General features: G+C 40.3%; 3 protein-coding genes across 6 annotated transcripts; 2 read left to right on the top strand and 1 right to left on the bottom strand.

The window, feature by feature from the left end:
- Positions 1-128: 128 nt before the first annotated feature.
- On the top strand, positions 129-5560 carry hsdl2 (hydroxysteroid dehydrogenase like 2). Its single transcript, XM_046860423.1, has 11 exons — positions 129-318; positions 791-954; positions 1714-1812; positions 1892-2006; positions 3103-3206; positions 3293-3391; positions 3653-3847; positions 3932-4003; positions 4389-4511; positions 4612-4740; positions 5250-5560. Exons 1-11 carry the CDS (start codon positions 302-304, stop codon positions 5363-5365), a joined length of 1233 nt encoding a protein of 410 aa, XP_046716379.1. The 5' UTR covers positions 129-301; the 3' UTR covers positions 5366-5560.
- Positions 5561-7821: 2261 nt separating this feature from the next.
- On the top strand, positions 7822-18406 carry LOC124393083 (uncharacterized protein KIAA1958). Of its 3 annotated transcripts, none has more exons than XM_046860414.1 (5): positions 7822-8015; positions 8999-10019; positions 12626-12736; positions 12867-13184; positions 13529-14974. In XM_046860414.1, exons 2-5 carry the CDS (start codon positions 9014-9016, stop codon positions 13687-13689), a joined length of 1596 nt encoding a protein of 531 aa, XP_046716370.1. In that variant the 5' UTR covers positions 7822-8015; positions 8999-9013; the 3' UTR covers positions 13690-14974. The 3 variants fall into 3 exon arrangements, 2 of the variants coding, with proteins under 2 accessions (XP_046716370.1, XP_046716369.1); XR_006927282.1 differs by lacking the exons at positions 12626-12736; positions 12867-13184; positions 13529-14974 and adding exons at positions 15793-15960; positions 17555-17844; positions 17966-18107 and having other exon boundaries at positions 7824-8015; XM_046860413.1 differs by lacking the exons at positions 12626-12736; positions 12867-13184; positions 13529-14974 and adding exons at positions 15793-15960; positions 17555-17761; positions 17966-18406 and having other exon boundaries at positions 7824-8015.
- Positions 18407-18847: 441 nt separating this feature from the next.
- Positions 18848-20827, bottom strand: LOC124393089 (ints3 and nabp interacting protein). Of its 2 annotated transcripts, none has more exons than XM_046860428.1 (4): positions 20676-20827; positions 19848-19944; positions 19358-19445; positions 18848-19272 (listed from the first exon to the last, which is right to left on the bottom strand). In XM_046860428.1, exons 1-4 carry the CDS (start codon positions 20698-20700, stop codon positions 19177-19179), a joined length of 306 nt encoding a protein of 101 aa, XP_046716384.1. In that variant the 5' UTR covers positions 20701-20827; the 3' UTR covers positions 18848-19176. The 2 variants fall into 2 exon arrangements, with proteins under 2 accessions (XP_046716384.1, XP_046716383.1); XM_046860427.1 differs by having other exon boundaries at positions 20670-20826.

Here is a 20827-nt window from a genome sequence, read left to right as displayed (position 1 = left end):
CTGAAACATTGTATTTTTAATAAACGTTTCTAATGTTTATTTTAGTAAAAGAAACTGAACTGGACATCGAGGTGGTGTTTCCGTACTTCCGGGTTTCTGGAGCAGCGACGAAGAAGCTGCACCGGAAGTGAAGGCGCGTGCATGAGTAGTAAAGTGTGCTAAAGGGCACGAGCAGCAGTGAGGTGTGGAGTTAGAGAAAAGTTCTCCGAGGTTCTGCAGAGGTTCTGTGTGTGAGTGTGTGTGAGAGTGTGTGTGTGTGTGTGAGATTCGCAGTGCAGGAGAGGAGCGTTTTCTGTCCATCATGCTGCAGAACACAGGGTGAGTAATAAAGGAATAACTGAAACAAAACATTTCACTTGAATGCCAAATAAACTGTTTACTTTCTTCCAGGAAACGCGTTTAAAGATGTTAAAGATCCTTTAGATGTTAAATGATTATTGCGCTCAGGATCCATCTGAGTTTACAGTCAGTTTATTAACCTTCTGATTAAAGGTCAGGTTTGATAAATAATAGAATGAATACATGTTTTAAACAGCACGTGACCTTTGACCTTATTTAACCTCTGTATGCACAGGTGCAGAGAAATGCAGACACTGACCTCTGGCCAGGTTTATTTTTGTACGAGCAGGATTAAAATATATAAAATATATACATTTCTTCCAGATCTTTACCCACATTCTTTAAGAGAAACATTTAGGTATTAGATTAAACACTAGGACTGTAACTGGAAATAAAAGAATGTGTTGTAAGTGTGTTTGAGTTTATACTCCTGATCCATGCTCTTTTACAGAAAGCTGTCCGGTTGTACCCTGTTCATCACCGGGGCGAGTCGAGGCATCGGTAAAGCCATCGCCCTGAAAGCTGCTCGAGATGGAGCCAACGTGGTGATCGCAGCCAAGACTGCTGAGACGCACCCCAAACTGCCCGGGACCATCTACACGGCTGCTGAGGAGAGTAAGGACCTTTTAATCCCAGCAGCATCTCAGTCTCAGTGTAGAGTGTGGATCTCTATCATCTCTGATAAATCTCTGTTAAGCGGGAATGAAGCCCCTATTTTCTAAACTGTTGTGTTTTTTTTTTTATTTTTTATAAACAGTGAAGCAGTCAAAATCTGAGTCAGAGGGTGTCTAAACTTTTGCACTTGGCTTTGTGTAACTCACACTGCTCAGTTTGGCAGAATAACAAATAAATGTGGTTTTTTTGCAACTTAATTCATGGAAACGTTTCAACTGTTTTACAAAATAAAGTTTTCTTTAAGTAAAAACTTTTGCACAACGAGCCAGTAAAATTAAACAATTTATATTGTACTTAAATATAATCGCACGCGTGTGTGTGTGTGTGTGTGTGTGTGTGTGTGTGTGTGTGTTATAGATGGATAGACAGATGAATGTAGAGATAAATATTCCTGTCATTCTATATAAATTAAAAACTCAAATTAAAAGCAACTGTTTAATGTCAAATAAATGTAAATATAAATGTAATGATTGATTGATTGATTATTTAATTGATGAATGAATTGTTTTAAAATAAATGTAAATAAAATAATTTAATGTATTTAAAATTAATTGATATATATAATGATGATGGAATGATATTTTCATAAACACAATAATCTGCTGTATTGATCTAAATAAATAAATAAATAAATCTCATTAGAGTAGATCTCATGTTTTGGAGCGACGCTGCAGTAACGGTGTGTATTTGGTCTCGCAGTTGAAGCTGCAGGGGGAAAAGCTCTCCCGTGTGTCGTGGATGTCCGTGACGAGAAGCAGGTGAGCGAGGCAGTGGAGAACGCCGTGCAGAAATTTGGAGGTGAGACACGGACGCAGAACCCAGAGAACTCCAGGAGTCCTTCTCTTTGTTAAATGTTCTCTCGTTGCCATGACTACAGGGATCGACATCGTGGTGAACAACGCCAGCGCCATAAACCTGACGGGAACGTTGGACACGCCCATGAAGAAGGTGGACCTCATGTTGGGTATTAATATGAGAGGAACGTATCTGACGTGAGTTACAGACCAGTTACTATAGTTTTATTTGCAGGATGAGGAAAAGGTCTGACTTCATATTCAGTACAAATATAAATCTTGTGATTTCCTCGAGGTCCTGATGAAGCTGAAATTCAAAAAGAATGGCGATAATTTACACAGTTTTCTGTTAACTAGAAAACTTCTCCCAGGAACAGTTCTTTGAGCTTTTGGAGCTTTTTATCAGTTAAATTAAACTGAGAACATTCCTGAGAAAAATATAATAAAAGATGAACAAGCAAAGATCTGCTCTATAAGTGCTGCATACATTCATAACATCCAGCTTTAATTCTTTTTTATAAAAAAATCTGAATCTTCGCTTTCTTACACAACAAGGCCAAAAGATTATGGACCATAAGAACTGTGTGTACTTTTTGAACATCTTATTCCACATTCATCTCTATGGGACTGCTCACTTTCCCAGCTATATGTGGTTCATCTCTAAATGTTGGAGACACCCAAATGTATCAGATGTCTTTGGATGCAGAAGCATGAGCTTTTACCTTCACTTCAACTGGGAGACCCAAAACCTGCTCCTGTCCTGTGTTGGAGTGGAAGATCTCCTGCTATAGAGCTCCAACACTACTGAACACCTAAGGGATTAATGTGAACGCTGACTGCACCCCAGGAACCTCCTCACCTTCTCACCTACATCACTACCTGACTTTACTAACACCCTTGTAGCTGAATGAACCTCCACAAAATCTACAGCAGGTTCCTCACTGTGGTGATCTGTAGCTGCATGTGTCTCAGAGGAAACGTTCCCCGTTGCTTTTTTAGACTGGTGGGCAGTCATCTTCCCAGAAGAGTGGAGCTCATTATAACAGCACATGGAGACTAAATGTGGGATGGGACGTTTAAAAAACACGTACTAATCTTGTGCTCAGGTGTCCAGAGACTTTCGGCCTTGACTTTGTATATTGTTCTCTTTTTAATGTAACGTCACAGATCTTCCTGTTTCTGATATAATAGTTTTTATATAAACGTTATATTGTGTATCAGTAAAAGAATGAGTCTGAAGACTGATCGTGGTGGTGTAGTGAGTTGTGTCAAACTCGTTATTTGCTGGTTTCAGGTCTAAACTCTGCGTCCCTCATCTGTTAAAGAGTAAAAACCCTCACATCCTCAACCTCAGTCCTCCTCTCAACCTCAACCCCATCTGGTTTAAGAACCACACGGGTAAGAACCTCACCTGGAGAACCCAAACACTTCCTGTGCTTTAAACTGTTACTGACGTACCCACATGTGTGTGTGTGTGTGTGTAGCTTACACCATGGCCAAGTATGGCATGTCCATGTGTGTCCTCGGGATGGCTGAAGAGTTCCGTGGATCCATCGCCGTTAATGCACTGTGGCCTCGTACAGGTGAGTCGGTGTCCTCCTGGACAGGTGAACTGTCTCAGACAGGTGTAAATAGTTTTTTAAAACAGGACAGTTGATTTGTTTCAGGACAGGTGAACTGTCTCAGACAGGTGTAAATCGATTTTTGAGACAGGACAGTTGATTTGTCTCAGGACAGGTGAACTGTCTCAGACAGGTGTAAATAGTTTTTTGAGACAGGACAGTTGATTTGTCTCAGGACAGGTAACTGTGTTGTACATTATGGTTGTGTGTTAATGTTCGAAGCCATTCAGACGGCGGCGATGGAGATGCTCGGGGGATCAGGCGTGAGCAAACAGTGCAGGAAGGTGGACATCGTGGCCGACGCCGCCTACGCCGTTCTCACCAAGCCGGTCAGCTACACGGGACACTTCCTAATAGACGAGGACATCCTGAAGAAGGAGGGCATTAAAGACTTTGATGTGTATGCGGTGAAGCCAGGTGGGTGTGGCTTAGTCTCTCTAACTCATTTTAGAATTCTTTTATGAGGATGTTCACCTTTTATTTATGGATAATTTTACTCAGGTCATCCACTACTTCCTGACTTCTTCCTGGATGAAGATCCTGAAGCACTCAAGAAGCAGATGCAGGATCTCGGTTAGTGTGGTGTAAATGATAAGTCTGGTATTATGAGGGTTTTTTATTAATGGTTTACTCGCCCTTTCCTGCCCACCAGTCTAAAAAAGCAACGGGGAACGTTTCCTCTGAGACACATGCAGCTACAGATCACCACAGTGAGGAACCTGCTGTCTGCCCTCTTCCACATACATGAGCTCACAAACAGCTATGATTGGCTGCTGTTGCTGTGATTGACAGGACAGTGAGATTTATGCCCCTCCCACTTAGAGAATAGCCTTTTTTGATCTTCTGGGTCACAGATGAGGATTAAATGCCAGAAATTTGTCAATAGAATAATATCAAAATCATTTGTTTGTAGTTTATAACAAGTCATGTGTTTATTTCTTTTCTCTGTGTATCACAGATGGCACTCCTGAAGTAAACGCCTCCTCCAGCCCCATTTCTCAGACTTTTACTGTGATTAAGGAGGTGATCAACCCTGAACTGGTCAAATCCACACAGGGGGTCTACAGGTTCGAGCTCTCCGGTGCGTCTCCTCACTTCTTAATTCACTCCAGATCCTCTAATCTAATCCCATGTGTATTTTGACAGAAGCAGGAAAATGAGGTGTAGTTGTGTTATTTCAGGGGAACACGCTGGAATTTGGTATATCGACCTGAAGAATGGAGCAGGTGCAACAGGCAGCGGAGAACCTTCAGTTAAAGCCGATGTGGAGATGAGTTTGGACAGTGAAGACTTCATCAAGATGTTTAAAGGTATGGGGTGACCTCTAAATACAACTCCAGCAATTCCTCCTTCAGAGGGGAAAAATTATATTTCTGATCATCAATAGAAACAGAGTAATTACATTTATCTCATAAAACACCTTTTATAATAATTACTCTTTATCTAACAACATAAAATTAAAAATTAGAAAATTAGTACAGATTTAAAAACATCCCATAATAATACACGTGTAATGAGCTTATGCACGAACTTTAATGAAAATAAAATGTTAAATATTGACCCAAGATTTATACAAAATAAATCAAATATACAAATATTATTAAATCTTAATGTCAGTTTTTTTGTCTTAATTATGAGGTGCATATGATTATGAAACATTTAAAAAGTATTAAATTGGTAAATAATTTTATTTAAATATTTTCCACTCATCACATTTAATATAAAAACTATTGAAAACTGAATGTTGTAATTTGCTAGTAATTAATGAAATTATTAATATAATTACTTGGTTATAAACTGTGTGTGTGTGTTTTGACAGGGAAGTTAAAGCCCACGATGGCCTTCATGTCTGGGAAGCTGAAGATTAAAGGTGACATGTCTCTGGCCATCAAGATGGAGAAGATGATGGCGCTGATGAACAAGTCCAAGCTGTGATCAGAAAGATTCTCTTGCGAGCTCGAGTGTGTGACGGACTGATCTTCTCTTTAACTATCATCTGATACGACTTGCATATACGTTCATCCTGTTTGAGTTTCTATAGATAATAACACTACTGAAAAGAGGCTGTAAAATTACTCACATCTTTCACGTCTTCTGATGTTCAGTGTGGATTAAAAAAAGTTATCAATATTTCTGAATTTGTGTTTGATGATTGTCTCTGTTACATGAGTTACACAGAGTCTCTCTCTCTCTCTCTCTCTCTCTCTCTCTCTCTCCCCATCTAGTCCTTCTTCTTTCTGCCTCCCTCTCTCTCTGTCCCAGTTCTCTTTCTCACTCGCTCTTTTTCTCTCCTAGTCCACTTGGTCGGTCTCTCTCTCTCTCTCTCTCTCTCTCTCTCTCTCTCTCTCTCTCTCTGTGTGTGTGTGAATCTTCATCTCATTAGCAAAAGTAATAATGCTGTAACAGACAATAAGAAAAGCTAAGTGTTAAATTACCTCTAATGTGATAAACTTCTCATTTTAACCCACACATCAAACCAGAAATAGAACTAATTTAAAGGGCTTATTTTGGAAATCCACCATACTGTTTATTATTATTATTAGAACAACACAAAAACAACCAAATCTGAATTGTGAATAACTAATATTTTTTTACAAACCAGATGGATTACAATTATTGATTATAATTAATGACTTTAATCAACTTTCTAAACATTTAAATTAATTGAATTGTTTAATAAAAATAGACAAATTTATGAGCTAAAATGTATAAAGTATGAAAATTGGCCCACTGCTTTCCTCTGTGTCTAATCTGCTCATATTTATTTAGTAAAAACATACTTTTATTCTCTCTTTCTAAAGTAGGTTCATATTGTACGTATGATGTGGCACATTTTTCCCAATAAAATCTAAATAAAATGTTTACAATAGAAATGTAAATAGTTACAGGCTGCTTCTTATCTGTGTTTGCTCCAATGTGATGATCTCAGGATTCATCAGACTTGGATTGGATTAAACAGCACAGAGTCCAGACCTTCACCCTATTGAGAATCTTCAGGATTCTTCTGGATTGCTGGAGATTTTATTTTTATTGTTTACATTATTTTTTTACAGGCTGTGTGTGTGTGTGTGTGTGTGTGTGTGTGTGTGTGTGTGTATTAAAACAGAAATCTAAGAAGCTCAGGATTGACCTCTACTGAACTCTTAACCCTTTATACTTAAGGGAAGAAATCACCAAATTATGATGAGGGGGATTTTCTTCCTTGATACAGAGGTAAAAATCACCTCCCTGAGTAAGTTCTTATTGTGAACACAAAAACAGCACACTTGTGTTCATGATTGTTTAATAATTTAAATGTGATATTATAAACAGAACTCCTGAAAGAGGTGGATATTGGATCTGAGGAAGTAGAGATCCACAGACTGGTCCTGAGACAGGAAACACTTTGACCTGCACTGGGTAAATTCTACTAATTTCAGAGAAAAACGCATATTTATGTAATTAATACCAGAAACTAATATAAATAATAATAATACTGCATGTTTTTAAAAATCTATTTATTTCACAATATAACCATTTTAAATCATTTCAGCACGGAAGTTTGCACTCACACTAATATACGTTCAACTGCAATATACATTTATACACTATTTCCAGGCAAAAAAGAAAAGAACCAGGAGAAGGACAGGAGGAAAAGGAAGAAATATCAATTATAAAGTTGTTGTTCAGAAGTTGCTGCTGCTGAGGCAGAAGTTAAGGTTGAAGACCCAGAGATGGAGAACAGCAGCACATCTTCTCACACTGTTTTTCTCACACTGTTTTCTTGCCTCTCCAGTGGACTTGAAAATACAAAGCATACATTCTGTAAAATCTGATAGTGGAATAAGTGAAACAAGTGCCACGTTATTTTTTGCCACACGTCTGTATTAAAACGTGAGCAGTAGTTGGTCACATGACACCAGTTCGACCTCTTGTACACTACTGTAGTGCACTAGTGAGGGTGAAGCCCATGACACTTCTGCACACACTTGTACATCATTATAACTTTCTAATGTCGCATTATTACTGTTCTCTCCTTTATCTTCTTAATTTTTGTTTAATGTTTTATATTTCATATTGCTGTAGTTTACCTGAAGCCTCATTTAAGAATTTGTACAACTGTACAAACTGTTACTGAAATATGTAAATATAAAAACTAAAACTTTCAACTTGAAACTTCATATAAATAAACAGCAAAGTGTATCAGGGACCGGAAGTAGTTTTTGTTTAAGTAATTATTTTATTCTTTTTAATTGATATATTTAATAAACTATAAATAACAGTCAAAATAAAATAAACACTGTTTATTGATTATATTATTATTGCTGTAGTTTAAATAAGTAAAATAAAATAAAAATAGGTTACAGTTGATGAAAATGAAGGCGATTCTAGACCGGAAGTGACGTATGGTAAAAGTCTCCTCCTGAAAAAAAGTGTTAAGGAGGCCATTTTTGTTTGGGGTAAATAATAATACAAAAAGAAGCTCGGTAGGTTTATAGATCAGCGTAGAAGCTGATGATGGATCAGAGTTAAACAGTGTTGGGTTTTTACACATTAAACACTTCCCCACATGTGAGCCGGTCAGTGTTTCATCTCCTGTGTGAAGGTAAATCTTTCTGTTAGCTCTGATGCTAGCGCTCTTTGTTAAACCATATTATCCCGTTAGCATGCTAGCTTAGCTGTCTAGCTAGCTGTCGTTATTCATGTGATTTATGTTAAAAATCGCTTTAATACTTAAATTAATAGTATTTATTTTATCGACACGCACTGAGAGTGCAGCTTAGCGCTTGTTGGTTGATGTCGTTGTATAATTAGCTCTCCGGCTAAGCTGTCACCTGTACAGCAGGTAGATCTCACCTCACCGGCTTTACCTCAGGTTTAAGATAAACACGTGAATTAATGTCTTAATGAATTAATAAATAGACCAAATACGGGTTTAACATAATTATTAATTTGTTTTGTATTTAATATAATGCTAGCTCGGTAAATGAGTAAGTCCCGTTAGTGTAACGTGATATTTTTATCCACACTACATTATTTTGTGTTAAATTATAAGCTTGTGTTAAATTTAGTAATTCTGTATACTGGTTGCCATAAAGCAAATTGGTCAGGTTGTTAGTAAATGTAAAAGTCTTTCGGGAAGGAGTCGATTCTTTGAGTCGGCTCTTTCAGGTCACTGGTAAGAGGCGGGTTGTTTAGATGAGACCAGTATTCTGGAAATATACTTCATTCAACAAATCAGCCACATGAATATGTAAAGATCACAAACTATCCCAAAAATATATTAATTTTATAATAAAAATAATAAATGCAGTGCCGTTTGGGAGCTAAAAGAGTCGACTCGTATTGACTGGGAAGTGGGAGCTTAGTGGATAAGGCACAAGGTCGGGGGTTCAACCCCCAGCATCGCCAGGCTGCCACTCTGGGGCCCATGAGCAAGGCCCTTTACCCTCTGTGCTCCTGGCACTCAGACCCCAGCTTCCTAACCTCACTGGGATCTGCAAAGAAATAATTTTACCGTATTGAACGTGTAACTTGTAAAAATTAAGCTGTTAATTAAGATTTGAATCCGATTGTGAATGTTCCTAGGCGAGGACACTTATCATGGGTGACTGCTTACACACCTCGGCTGATAGTTTGTCCAAACTGGTGAAATGGGCTCACAGTCATGGAACGATTTGCACCCTAATCCCGAGCCTGAAGCACCTGCTGACTGAGGGAGCTCACGGAAACCTGACCGCACTGTGGGGCTGCAGCGCCGGCCACGCCTACCACTGGCCCTTAACGTCCTCCTGTAAAACGGTCCACAAGGATCGGCTGTGTTACGAGCGAAGCGGCCGGGGGATCAGTTCAGAATCTCTGTTGCAGGGAGCGTCGTCCATTCAGAGCAGCTCCACGCCGAGGTTCCTGAACAGCACAGCCAAAACGAGCAAAGGTGACTCGAACCAGACCCGAGACTCGTACGACTTCTCCAACTGCAGTGAGCCGTCCGAGATGGACGACAACGCAGAGGAGCACCTGTTCGACATCGTGTGCGAGTCCTCAGCCACAGACGAAGAGGGCGATTCCGAGCCCAGGGTCACTCCCAGAAAACGAAGCACCAAGGGGTCGGGCTCGGACGATTCTGCTGATCCAGGAGGGAAAAAAATCAAGCAAGAGCGAGCGGAGGATTATTACACGGTGGCTAACGCACAAGCACAAGCCGCTTTAGAGGCCGTTCCATCATGTAGCATCTCTCAGTCACCCAAACCCACCTCTCAGATCAGACCTTCATCCAGATCCTCAGCACAGCACAATTCACAGCTCCTGGAGGATGGAGATCTGGTGGGTGTGTCCTCCTCACCACTGGACAACTCCTCCTCATCCGTGACCAAACACATGCACACGCCTATCAGTGGCTCTCAAAACAGAACGCACATGAACTCGCACATGAACCTGGCAGCCAATCAGAGCACGGCGTCTCTGAGCCAACCAGGACGGAGTGACATGGTGGAAGTGCTTCCTAATGGGGATTTCAGCCTGCCCTTTGAGGATCCCTCAGGTGTAGTGCACCCTGAAATAGACCTTTTAGCAGCACAGAGTCTCAGCGCAGAGCCCAAAGGGGACACAGGTAAAGATATTTTACTGAAAAGGTTTATTAGTTTTTACTTTTTTTTTTACACAAATCTCATTGTCTTCTGGAAAAAAAAGAAGGTTTTAAACCTTTCCTCAGATATTTTCCATTTAAATGAGTTGATAAAGAGTTAAAACATAAACACGACTATGAAACATATAAATGTGCAGGTGTTCCACAAAATCAGCGTCTATCTGTTTATCTGTAGCTCTCACACTGCAGCAGGAAGAAGTAGTTCCAGTTACTTTACTGAAGTTTATAAGGGACACACTACTACCTCAAGGAAACTAGTCCCTTCTTTTAAAGAGCGACACTTTATTTCTAAACACATTTTAATCTTTATTTCTGATGTCAGAATGAAATATTGTTTACTTGCTGGTTCAATATGTAGAGGTTTGAATTATTTATTATTTATTTTGTATATTTATTTATTGAATGTCATGTTAATTTATAAGCAGCTAAACTTCAGCTTGTACCGTATGAGAGAGCAAGTATTTCCCCTGTCCCATGTTCCTTTGTAACAGCGCTTTACAATCTGGTTTCAGAACAGTGGGGTTTAGGCTCTTCACATGCCGGACCATAACACAATTTTATTAGTAGTTCTAAAAAAAGATCCACTGTTGCACCTCTAAAGCCTGTTTTTTATAATGGTGCTTTTCATCGTGTTTATAAAAGCGATTAGTCCTGCAGCCCAGTGTGGTTCAGTCGCCATGTTTATCTGATAGTGTCTTTATACAATATTGTGTTTTTTTATTTATTAAAACATGAAATTAGTCTAAAGCATATCCAGTAATAATGAAACACACCTGGAATTTCCTGATTCAAGACTTTGAGAAAGAGGACTTTCTTGTGCTTTTCCAGTAGAACACAGTTGCATTTTTATCAGGAATGATCTCTCCAGGTGACATTTCATTTTGTACATGTAAATAAACACAACTAGGCCAAAACATCTCACACACTTTAATATTTTATTGTGTCAGGGTATCATTATAGTGCGCTTATGCAGCGTTATGACAGTTCTGTCCATAACATTCAGTAGCCCTTGTGTTTTTAAGGATATGTTACTGTTACTACATCATTCTGGAACAGGGAAAATCTGGACTCCTTCGACCACATGACCTTTTTTTTTATTGCTCCTGAGTCTGATCTTTATGCTCCTTTTTAAATTCTGATGAGTCTCAAATGATAAGTGGTTTTCTTAAAGCTACACAGCAGTTTAGTTCCAGTTCCTTGAAATCTCTTCACACTTTACATGTGGAAATGCTTTTATTTTCACTATTCGACATTGCTGTGAGTTCGATCTCCCATCATGATCATTCAAGATATTTCCTGGAAACTTGATGGTTTACCACTACTTCCAATTTTGAATAATGTATTGGACACGTCTCAGTGCAGTGTTTGTCGTTATAGAAATCCCCATGGCTGTTTTCTGCTTAATACAGGTAAATTATTTGATGTCTCTAAAACAGAGGAATGTCTTTTTCACAACCTCAGGAGATGTCCTCCTTCAAGGTTGTGTAGGAAACGAGAAGCTTCTCACTGCATCAGTTAGGGTTCAGTAACGTGATGTAGCTGAAACATTGGGGAGGATGTAGATCAGTGCTTAAGAAGTTGGATGACTGATCATAAGGTTGCGATTTTAGCTGCCACTGCTGGGCCCTTGAGCAAGGCCCTTAACCCTCACATGCTCAGTTGTTTGGTTGGAATAATTTAATTTGCTCTGGATAATGGCGTCTATGCTCTAAATGTAAAAGAGATCTTCTGTATTCACTTCAGTTATCCAGGTGGAGACTTTCTTTTGGTCAGACAGTGTAAATACCAATACATGAGATCACATTACATCCCAAACAGTTTAAAATACAGTCATATGTGTTAAAAGCCCCAGTATTCGTTCCACCAAAACGTGTATGAGACTCCGACGTGGCTCAGCTCAGAGTGAAAGTCCACTTGGCTCGGAGTAAACTCGCGCTCTCTGAAATTAAAGCGTTTTTCCTCGAGACGCTCCACGGATGTTTTTCATTTTACTCCTAACGGAACAAAACAAACATCTTTCCGAGAGAAACGGTGAGTGGATTTTCTAGTGTTTCTACTCGTATGTTTGTGCACTGATTTATTATTATGATCATTTTTACAGAATTAGTTTTGTGTAAAATCTGCTCTAATGTTCACAGGTGGGAACTAAAGACTCCGTACACGTCCTGAATGCCTCTCAGGGTTAGTTGCGCAAGACTTTTCTGTTATATGTATTTATTTATTTATTACGTTCTTGTACTTTGTTGTGATCTTTTTTTGTATTCGTAGGGAAAATAATTTGGATGAAGTTCTGCATAATAAAACATTCCCAATTTCTTTGTTGAAAATGTTTTTTTATTTTTTGGTGTGTGTACACTTAAAGATCCGTAGTGCGGAATCTGACGCGTATGTAGGTGCGAGTGCTGTGTAACAGTCAGGACACTGTGGAGGGAATTGGATTACACAAAAATTCCTAATAAACCCATCTCCTGTCACGTGCACACGTTTCAGAGAACAATGTTCACTCAGTAATAATGTGCTTAATGTGGCCGTGATGTGGGTCGAGCTGAATTGAGTGTTAAACTTCGCAGGATGTCTGAACTCGGAGGAGTCGTTCTGGCCGTCCACCTCAGAGCTCTGTTCAAACCCTGAGAGTCATCCTGAGGAAAGAAGGCAGCTGGAGGAGTACATCACCAGCGTGGGTGAGGATCACACTTTATTTATTTGAATTGAAATCAGTAAATTAATTAATTACGGCACTAAGAAGTGTGTAATTGATGTGAAATAATGTTTTGTTTGTTTAATTAATTTTTATGTATTTTTATTGGACAGATCCAGTTACGTTACGGAACCTCCAATCTGTCATCTCGCGGGTTCTCCGGTTCCACGAGCAGACTCGAGTGCAGGCTCAGAGTCCTCCTCGTCCTGGAGAACAGGAACTGTTTCCCGGTTCAGGACTCTTCCTGCCTCCGTATAAATTAGCCTGTATTCACCAGGAGTCACGTCAGGACAGCATGCGGCTCTTCCACCTGCTGTTCGAACACTTTTTCACCGAGGAGGACCTCGTCGGAGCCGTGGCTTTCGGGAAAAGAGGAAAAGTACCAGATGGGAAAAAAATCCTGGACAGGAGAAAAGTGGACGGGATCATTTGTAAGCAGTTCATCAGCACTTTTAGATTCTGCATTCTGATTGGTCAGGACGTGTAGATGAATGATATTTGATGAATGAATTTATCAAGATTTTTTTTGGGAATGATAATTAATGTGTGTGAAACGAAACAGATCCCACTGGAGACTCCTTCTCCACATCAATAGATTCTCTGTAGAGATGTTTTGTGGAGTGTGTGCAGTACACATGAACATAACCCTGTCCTGCTGTCAGAGCTGCTGTTCTCAAGAATTCATCAACACCTTCTGACCCATCAGAAAGATAGAAATAGCTCATGAGGCTTTTTTTGGGAGATGATCCTTAAAACTGTTGTGTTTCCTTCACAGCATACGTTCTGCGCTGCTCCACGCTGGACGGCTGGACGCCCGTGGAATCGGCCAAGCTGAAGAAAGCGTGCATTAACAAGTGCAGACTGAGGATCGGACAGAGGAAGAAGTTAGCTCAGGGGCCGTATCTGTTCCACAAGTCTGGCCCGTCGTACATCTGAGCTCCGAAACGTCGTTTTTATTGACTATGTACAGGATCACAACATATCAAAGCTTCTTCTCCACATCACTGAATCTCAACTTTTCTGATTGTTTTTAATTCAGCGTCCTTGTGTGTGTGTGTGTGTGTGTATGGAAACACACTCGGAACAGAGACGGAGCAGAAACCGCTTGATGCTTATTTCTAGACGTTTGGAAAATTCCGGAAAATGTTCTTCTGTTTTGGGGAAAAAAAGAAATACAATTTCAGATAAGATCTGTTTTCCTTCAACATTTCATTATTAACCGCTCTCTGGGCTGCTTTCACACTCTGAGTGTTGATCACATGACCCTGTAACCATAGCAACACTCTTACCAGTCTTTGCTAATATGAGCTATATGACTAACCCAGCCCTGATGAAGATGAAGATAAGATTGGTGTTTATCTCAGCTGTAGCCTCAAAAGCAGAAAACATGCTGCTGTCTGTTTCTCCATCCATCTGAGGTTCTCTTTATATCTCAGGATTTCTCACATGCTGGAGAAGGGTGGATGCTCTTACGATTTATACACAATGATCATTAATGATCATCACCAGCAGATGATCTGATTTTGGAGTTTGGAATTGTTTAAAACAGGGTCAAGGTCACAGCAAGGTCAAATGTCTGCAATATATTTCTTCACTTCCTGTATGAAGTTGAGCCTCAGGCATTCTGGTCACACCTTGGACTCGGGATCTCCATGTCAATATGGAAGGTGAAATATATTTCCGATCGGATTTCCAGAAATCTCCCCGTGTTCACTCGCATGCAAGGCACAGTTTTCACCAGCACGTCGTGCTCCAAGGTAGAATGAGTTTTTTTCCTTCTGACCAGTTGTTGCTGTCACACACTGAAGTAAAGCTCCGTCGGCCCTCTTCTACATACCTGATCTTACAAATGCACGTGATTGGCTACTGTCCCATCAACCCCAGCAAGAGTAACGTTCTCCCATTCACGAGTTGTTTCCTCACCAGGGTCCGATCTCTCGATCGCGATGATGATTTAAAAAACCGCCGCCGTGAACAAAAACACACCGACATCAGCACTTTTCTAACGTGTTCCACTTTTCCGCAGGTTAACGTACGAAACGTGAGTTTAGGGAATAAACCCAGCGTGTGAAAGCAGTCAGTAATCCCTGATCAAACTCCTGAGAAAAGAAAAAAAGATCAAATATTACCCTTCTGGGATTTTATTAAGAGGAACTGTATAAAGGTTTCTTTCTGAACTTTGTAGCATATTTTATTATCTATAATAAACGTTGGAAGTGTTGATGGTGTGATCACTGTTCTCTTTTAAACGGTGATGGTGTGCACTTTTTATCCAATGTATTGTTTTTTTATCTCTTTATTTTTACTTTATTTGCACAAAAGCTTTACATTGTATAAAAGTGGAATTGTTACAGCATTCGTGTCTGTTTTACGTTGTATGTTGCGTAGCCACCGATAACGATAAACACTTACGCTGTATTGCCAAAAGTATTGGGACACAAGACTGTACTTCTGTATGTACTTCTTCCTCAAACTGTTACACAAGATTAGACGAGCAGAGGGTATTTTATCAGCGAATTGGAATAAATGTGAAATGTGATGTTCAAAAAGTACCTGCAAAACTCAGTCTGGTGTCTGCAAACCTTTGGTCATATAGTGTTTATTCCACCTGTAGATTTTTGGTGTACATTATAAGGTGAAGAATGCAGTAATGTGTAAACACACATGAGATGCTTCTCCTTGGATTTGACGGTATTTGAATTATTGAGTGATCTGTTAAGTTATGGACCGGTCCGCTCTTCATGTGTAAATAATCAGTTTTGATATTCAGTACATCGTCGGGTGTAGGGTTTATTTTCTAAATAAATATTTTAGTAAAATCTGAAAAACAGTCAGGTTTGGATATTTTTGTTTAATCCACAGCTGATCTCCATGTAAAACTACAGAGAATAAATTCTGTATTATAATAATAATAATATATATCTTTTTTAAAGGTCAGTATAGCTCTGTGTTAAAATCCTTATTCTGTGTGTGTGTGTGTGTGTGTGTGTGTGTGTGTGTGTGTGTGTGTGTGTGTGTGTGTGTGTGTGTGTGTCACAGTGTATGAGATCGAGAGGCTGAAGGCTCTCCTGCAGGTGGAAAAGAATAAAAGCATGATGATGGGAGAAACCATCAGCAGCCTGAAGCAGGATAAAGAGCTGCTGCAGCAGGAACTCACCAAGAAAGCTGAGCTCATCTGTGAGTTCCTCCAGGACCAACTCCGACCTGGTACACACCTGATCATTATATACCTGTACACTACACACCTGATCATTATATACCTGTACACTACACACCTGATCATTATATACCTGTACACTACACACCTGATCATTATATACCTGTACACTACACACCTGTACACTACACACCTGTACACTACACACCTGTACACTACACACCTGATCATTATATACCTGTACACTACACACCTGATCATTATATACCTGTACACTACACACCTGATCATTATATACCTGTACACTACACACCTGTACACTACACACCTGATCATTATATACCTGTACACTACACACCTGATCATTATACACCTGTACACTAAACACCTGTACACTACACACCTGTACACTACACACCTGATCATTATATACCTGTACACTACACACCTGATCATTATATACCTGTACACTACACACCTGATCATTATATACCTGTACACTACACACCTGATCATTATTTACCTGTACACTACACACCTGATCATTATATACCTGTACACTACACACCTGATCATTATATACCTGTACACTACACACCTGTACACTACACACCTGATCATTATATACCTGTACACTACACACCTGTACACTACACACCTGATCATTATATACCTGTACACTACACACCTGTACACTACACACCTGATCATTATATACCTGTACACTACACACCTGATCATTATATACCTGTACACTACACACCTGATCATTATATACCTGTACACTACACACCTGTACACTACACACCTGATCATTATATACCTGTACACTACACACCTGTACACTACACACCTGATCATTATATACCTGTACACTACACACCTGATCATTATATACCTGTACACTACACACCTGATCATTATTTACCTGTACACTACACACCTGATCATTATATACCTGTACACTACACACCTGATCATTATATACCTGTACACTACACACCTGTACACTACACACCTGATCATTATATACCTGTACACTACACACCTGTACACTACACACCTGATCATTATATACCTGTACACTACACCTGATCATTATTTACCTGTACACTACACACCTGATCATTATATACCTGTACACTACACACCTGTACACTACACACCTGATCATTATTTACCTGTACACTAAACACCTGATCATTATATACCTGTACACTACACACCTGATCATTATATACCTGTACACTACACACCTGTACACTACACCTGATCATTATATACCTGTACTACACACCTGTACACTACACACCTGATCATTATTTACCTGTACACTACACACCTGTACACTACACACCTGATCATTATATACCTGTACACTACACACCTGATCATTATATACCTGTACACTACACACCTGATCATTATATACCTGTACACTACACACCTGATCATTATATACCTGTACACTACACACCTGATCATTATTTACCTGTACACTACACACCTGTACACTACACACCTGATCATTATATACCTGTACACTACACACCTGATCATTATATACCTGTACACTACACACCTGATCATTATTTACCTGTTTTACCATTTTTGCGGTGGTTTTGTTTGTTGTGTGTTGTTTAGATAAGAGACGAGTTCATCCCTCCAGTCAGATGGAGGCAGGAAGTTCTCACCAGCTGATTGGCTCGTTCCCTGATGAAGGAGCTCCGTTCGAGTCTCCGGCGCTGTTCGACTCGTTTGAGGAGGTGGAGGTTCACCCGCTAGACCGACAGAGAACCATCAAGGTCTCCTCCAAGAGGAACCGTGACGGAGAGAACACCCGCGTCAGGAGTATGTGAAACGGGACACTCCGTTTTAGAGAAACTCTTTAATCCAACAATAGCAGTGATGATCTGTCATTTCTCTCAACATGGGTAGAAGCTTCTGCAGTTCCACATCATCATGAGATCATGAGAAATAATGACTGGAAGTGTGTGAGAGAACAGTTTTTGGTAAGAATGTTCGTGTGTGTGTGTGTGTGTGTTTCCCCTGCAGTGAAGAACGTGGTGGGTGTGATCGCACGTTACATGACGGCTCTGCAGGAATTCCGCCGCAGCGTCTCCATGAAGGTGGCCTTCGACCGAGTGGGCGTGGACCGGAACACCATCTCCAGGACGGCGGCCATCGCGGAGCTGAGTCTGGCCGCGCCTGAGGTGTTCCACGCCCTGCCTCCGTGGGACGAGAAGGAGGAGACGCTGGCGCACTACGCTGTGAGGTGCAGGCAGGCCATGGATGAGAACATCAAGGCCAAGATCAAAGCCATGAAAGCCAGGGGAGAACTTTTACCCATCGTCAGCAAATGAAACGTTTTTCTTTCGGTTCTCAGTGTTGCTCCACAGCTTCAGAGGAGCTACAACTAAAAAACTGAAAGTTCCTCCTGACTTTACCCTCGAATTATTTTTAATGTGATGTATAAATATTTACACTACACTCTGAGACCACCGTTTTCTCTCCCGTATTATCTTTGTGCCACATTTGGAGTATTGACCTCGTTATCACACACACACACACACACACACACACACGGTTTACAGTTTTCACTGCATGCGTATCACACACACACACAAATAAAATCTGTTCCATGACTCACGCAGCCTGGTGAGAAGAACATCTACACTGTTCCTGACAAGAAGAAAGCACAAACATCTCACCTGTATGAATATGCAAATAATAAACCCCACCCACTTCCTCTGCAGAACCAATCATGTACATCAGCTCTCTAACCTACAGGTCCTTCATTTGCTTATTTGAATCTGATCTGAGCGTCTGATTTACGCTGTAGTCACACTGCCCAGACGTCTGGATTAGACTTTTTATTTAAAATGAGCGTTTAATTGCAGTACATTTTATTCCACTAATAAATCATTTGCTCAATAATTCAGTTAAAGAAGGATTTATTAATGATCTCAAACTATTTTTTTTTTAATAAAAGGTTCATGTTCATGAAACTGATTCATTTTTCACACGAGGGCTTCATCCAGTCATTCCAGCACTCGAGCCACTGCACTGCTAGAAGATGATGATGATGATGATGATACAGATGTAGAACAGCTGCTCAAGTCCACATTTTGTTATTGTATGTGAATGAACCGTGTAATCAGTGAGTGGAGCTCGAGGAGATTTTCTCAGGTGAAACCCCACCCCTGAAATTGAGCAGATCTGTAGAAGGTGAAACGTCTGGTTAAGAACGAGTCTTCTTCTCCTGGTCACTCTGCGTCGAGTCGCGGCAGCACGGGGAGGATCAGGTTCCCGAACGACGAGTCTTGTGTGATGAAGAAGCCTGATGAGTGAGCGTGTGCATGCTGGAACAGAAAGAGCAAAAACTTCATGAACGGAGAAGTTTGTTTTCGACATCAGTCTGGAAAACGCTGATCTCAGAGCTGTTACCTGTAACGCTGCTTTCTGCTGCGCGGCGATGTGCTGCTGCTCTGCGTGATCCCGAAACTCCTTCACTGGAGGTCTGGAGAGCGGAATACTGAGACACACACACAGGAGCACCTTCATGATCACTGTGGGTTCAGTATAATTACACCACAACATGGGCTTTTATGGAACATGAATGAAAGGAGTCTCCAGATCAACATTTTCAGAGGTCAAGCTTGAAGTTTTCAGACATTTTTGAGAGATGACCATTTTTTTACTTCTGATTACAGAATAATAAAAGTTACAGCAGTGTGAAAATCAGGAGGAAAAATTGTGATGAATGAATGAAAGAGAAACCTGCAGGAAAACACTGGAAATCAGCAGATCTGGCGGTCCTTAGAGAAACCTTCAGAAAGACAGGTGAGACCTTTACTCCATGTTCCTCCTCTTGTTCTGTGGGTGTGTAAACTTTTGCACTCGGCTGTAAAAGAGGATAGAAAGTGGAAGGTCTCACCTGGCTCCTGGATTGTTCATAGACTGACTCTGGATCAGGCGCCGCTTCTCTTTATCCAATTCCGCTAAAATCGCCACTCGGTTTTTATTCTGAAATCCTGCAGGAGGAGAAACAGTTTCACTGCAGTGGAGTAACAACGAGTATTTCAAATACATGTTTCACCTTTAATAATAACAACAACAACAACAATAATAATAAATTAACTCTTGAAATACTGAAACCTGGTCAGAATTTCAGTTTAGTGAATTATATTAGAAAGATAAAAGATGATTAACACTTTTGATGCCTGAAAGTTTCAGATTTGTATAAAATTGTTAAAATGTAAATAAACATTTATTAAAATAAATGTAAAGACCGGAAGCTGAAAAAGTTCGCGCTTTAGCAAAACAACACGGATCTTCTTCAGCTTCTCCCATTAGGGGGCGCCACAGCAGATCATCCGTCTCCATACCCCCCCTGTCCTCTACATCTGCCTCTTTCACACTATCTACCTGTATGTCTTCCCTCACCACATCCATAAACCTCCTCTTTGTTCTTCCTCTTTTCCTCCTTCCTGGTGTCTCCATCCTCAGCATTCTCCTACTGATATACCCCATGTCCCTCCTCTGCACATGTCCAAACATCTCAATCTCACCTTCCTCACCTTGTCTTCAAAACGTCCTACATGCTCTGTCCCTCTAATAAACTCATTTCTAATCCTGTCCATCGTCGTCACACCCAACGAACATCTCAACATCTTCAGCTCTGCTACCTCCAGCTCCACCTCCTGTCTCCTGTCCACACGGATATTACTTCATATTACGAATAGAACTCTGTATTTACCTGTACCTTGTGCCGGTGGATTTGACGCCATCGTTAAATTTAAGTTCAAATTTAATTCATTTATGAAGCGGAATCACGCTTTGTTTTCAGAGCTGTAATTTCTTCCTCGTCCTCCTTTGTGTGTTTTGTGTGGCGGGGTCAAAGCGCTGCGCACTGCC

The sequence above is a fragment of the Silurus meridionalis genome, chromosome 11, assembly GCF_014805685.1.
Source record: "Silurus meridionalis isolate SWU-2019-XX chromosome 11, ASM1480568v1, whole genome shotgun sequence".
Classification (NCBI taxonomy): domain Eukaryota; kingdom Metazoa; phylum Chordata; class Actinopteri; order Siluriformes; family Siluridae; genus Silurus; species Silurus meridionalis.
This window is presented reverse-complemented; position numbering and strand designations above follow the sequence as displayed.

Bases quoted from the DNA above. Each gene is read 5' to 3' on its own strand.
- hsdl2 (XM_046860423.1), top strand. The intron at 955-1,713 runs GTAAGGACCTTT...TTGGTCTCGCAG, and splicing joins CTACACGGCTGCTGAGGAGA to TTGAAGCTGCAGGGGGAAAA. The intron at 1,813-1,891 runs GTGAGACACGGA...CCATGACTACAG, and splicing joins CGCCGTGCAGAAATTTGGAG to GGATCGACATCGTGGTGAAC.
- LOC124393083 (XM_046860413.1), top strand. From the start codon at position 9,014: ATGGGTGACTGCTTACACACCTCGGCTGATAGTTTGTCCAAACTGGTG. The intron at 10,020-15,792 runs GTAAAGATATTT...TGTGTGTCACAG, and splicing joins AGAGCCCAAAGGGGACACAG to TGTATGAGATCGAGAGGCTG. The intron at 17,762-17,965 runs GTATGTGAAACG...TTTCCCCTGCAG, and splicing joins AGAGAACACCCGCGTCAGGA to TGAAGAACGTGGTGGGTGTG.
- LOC124393089 (XM_046860427.1), bottom strand. From the start codon at position 20,700: ATGGCGTCAAATCCACCGGCACAAGGTACAG. The intron at 19,446-19,847 runs GTGAGACCTTCC...TGTGTGTCTCAG, and splicing joins ATGAACAATCCAGGAGCCAG to TATTCCGCTCTCCAGACCTC. The intron at 19,273-19,357 runs GTAACAGCTCTG...TTTCTGTTCCAG, and splicing joins AGCAGAAAGCAGCGTTACAG to CATGCACACGCTCACTCATC.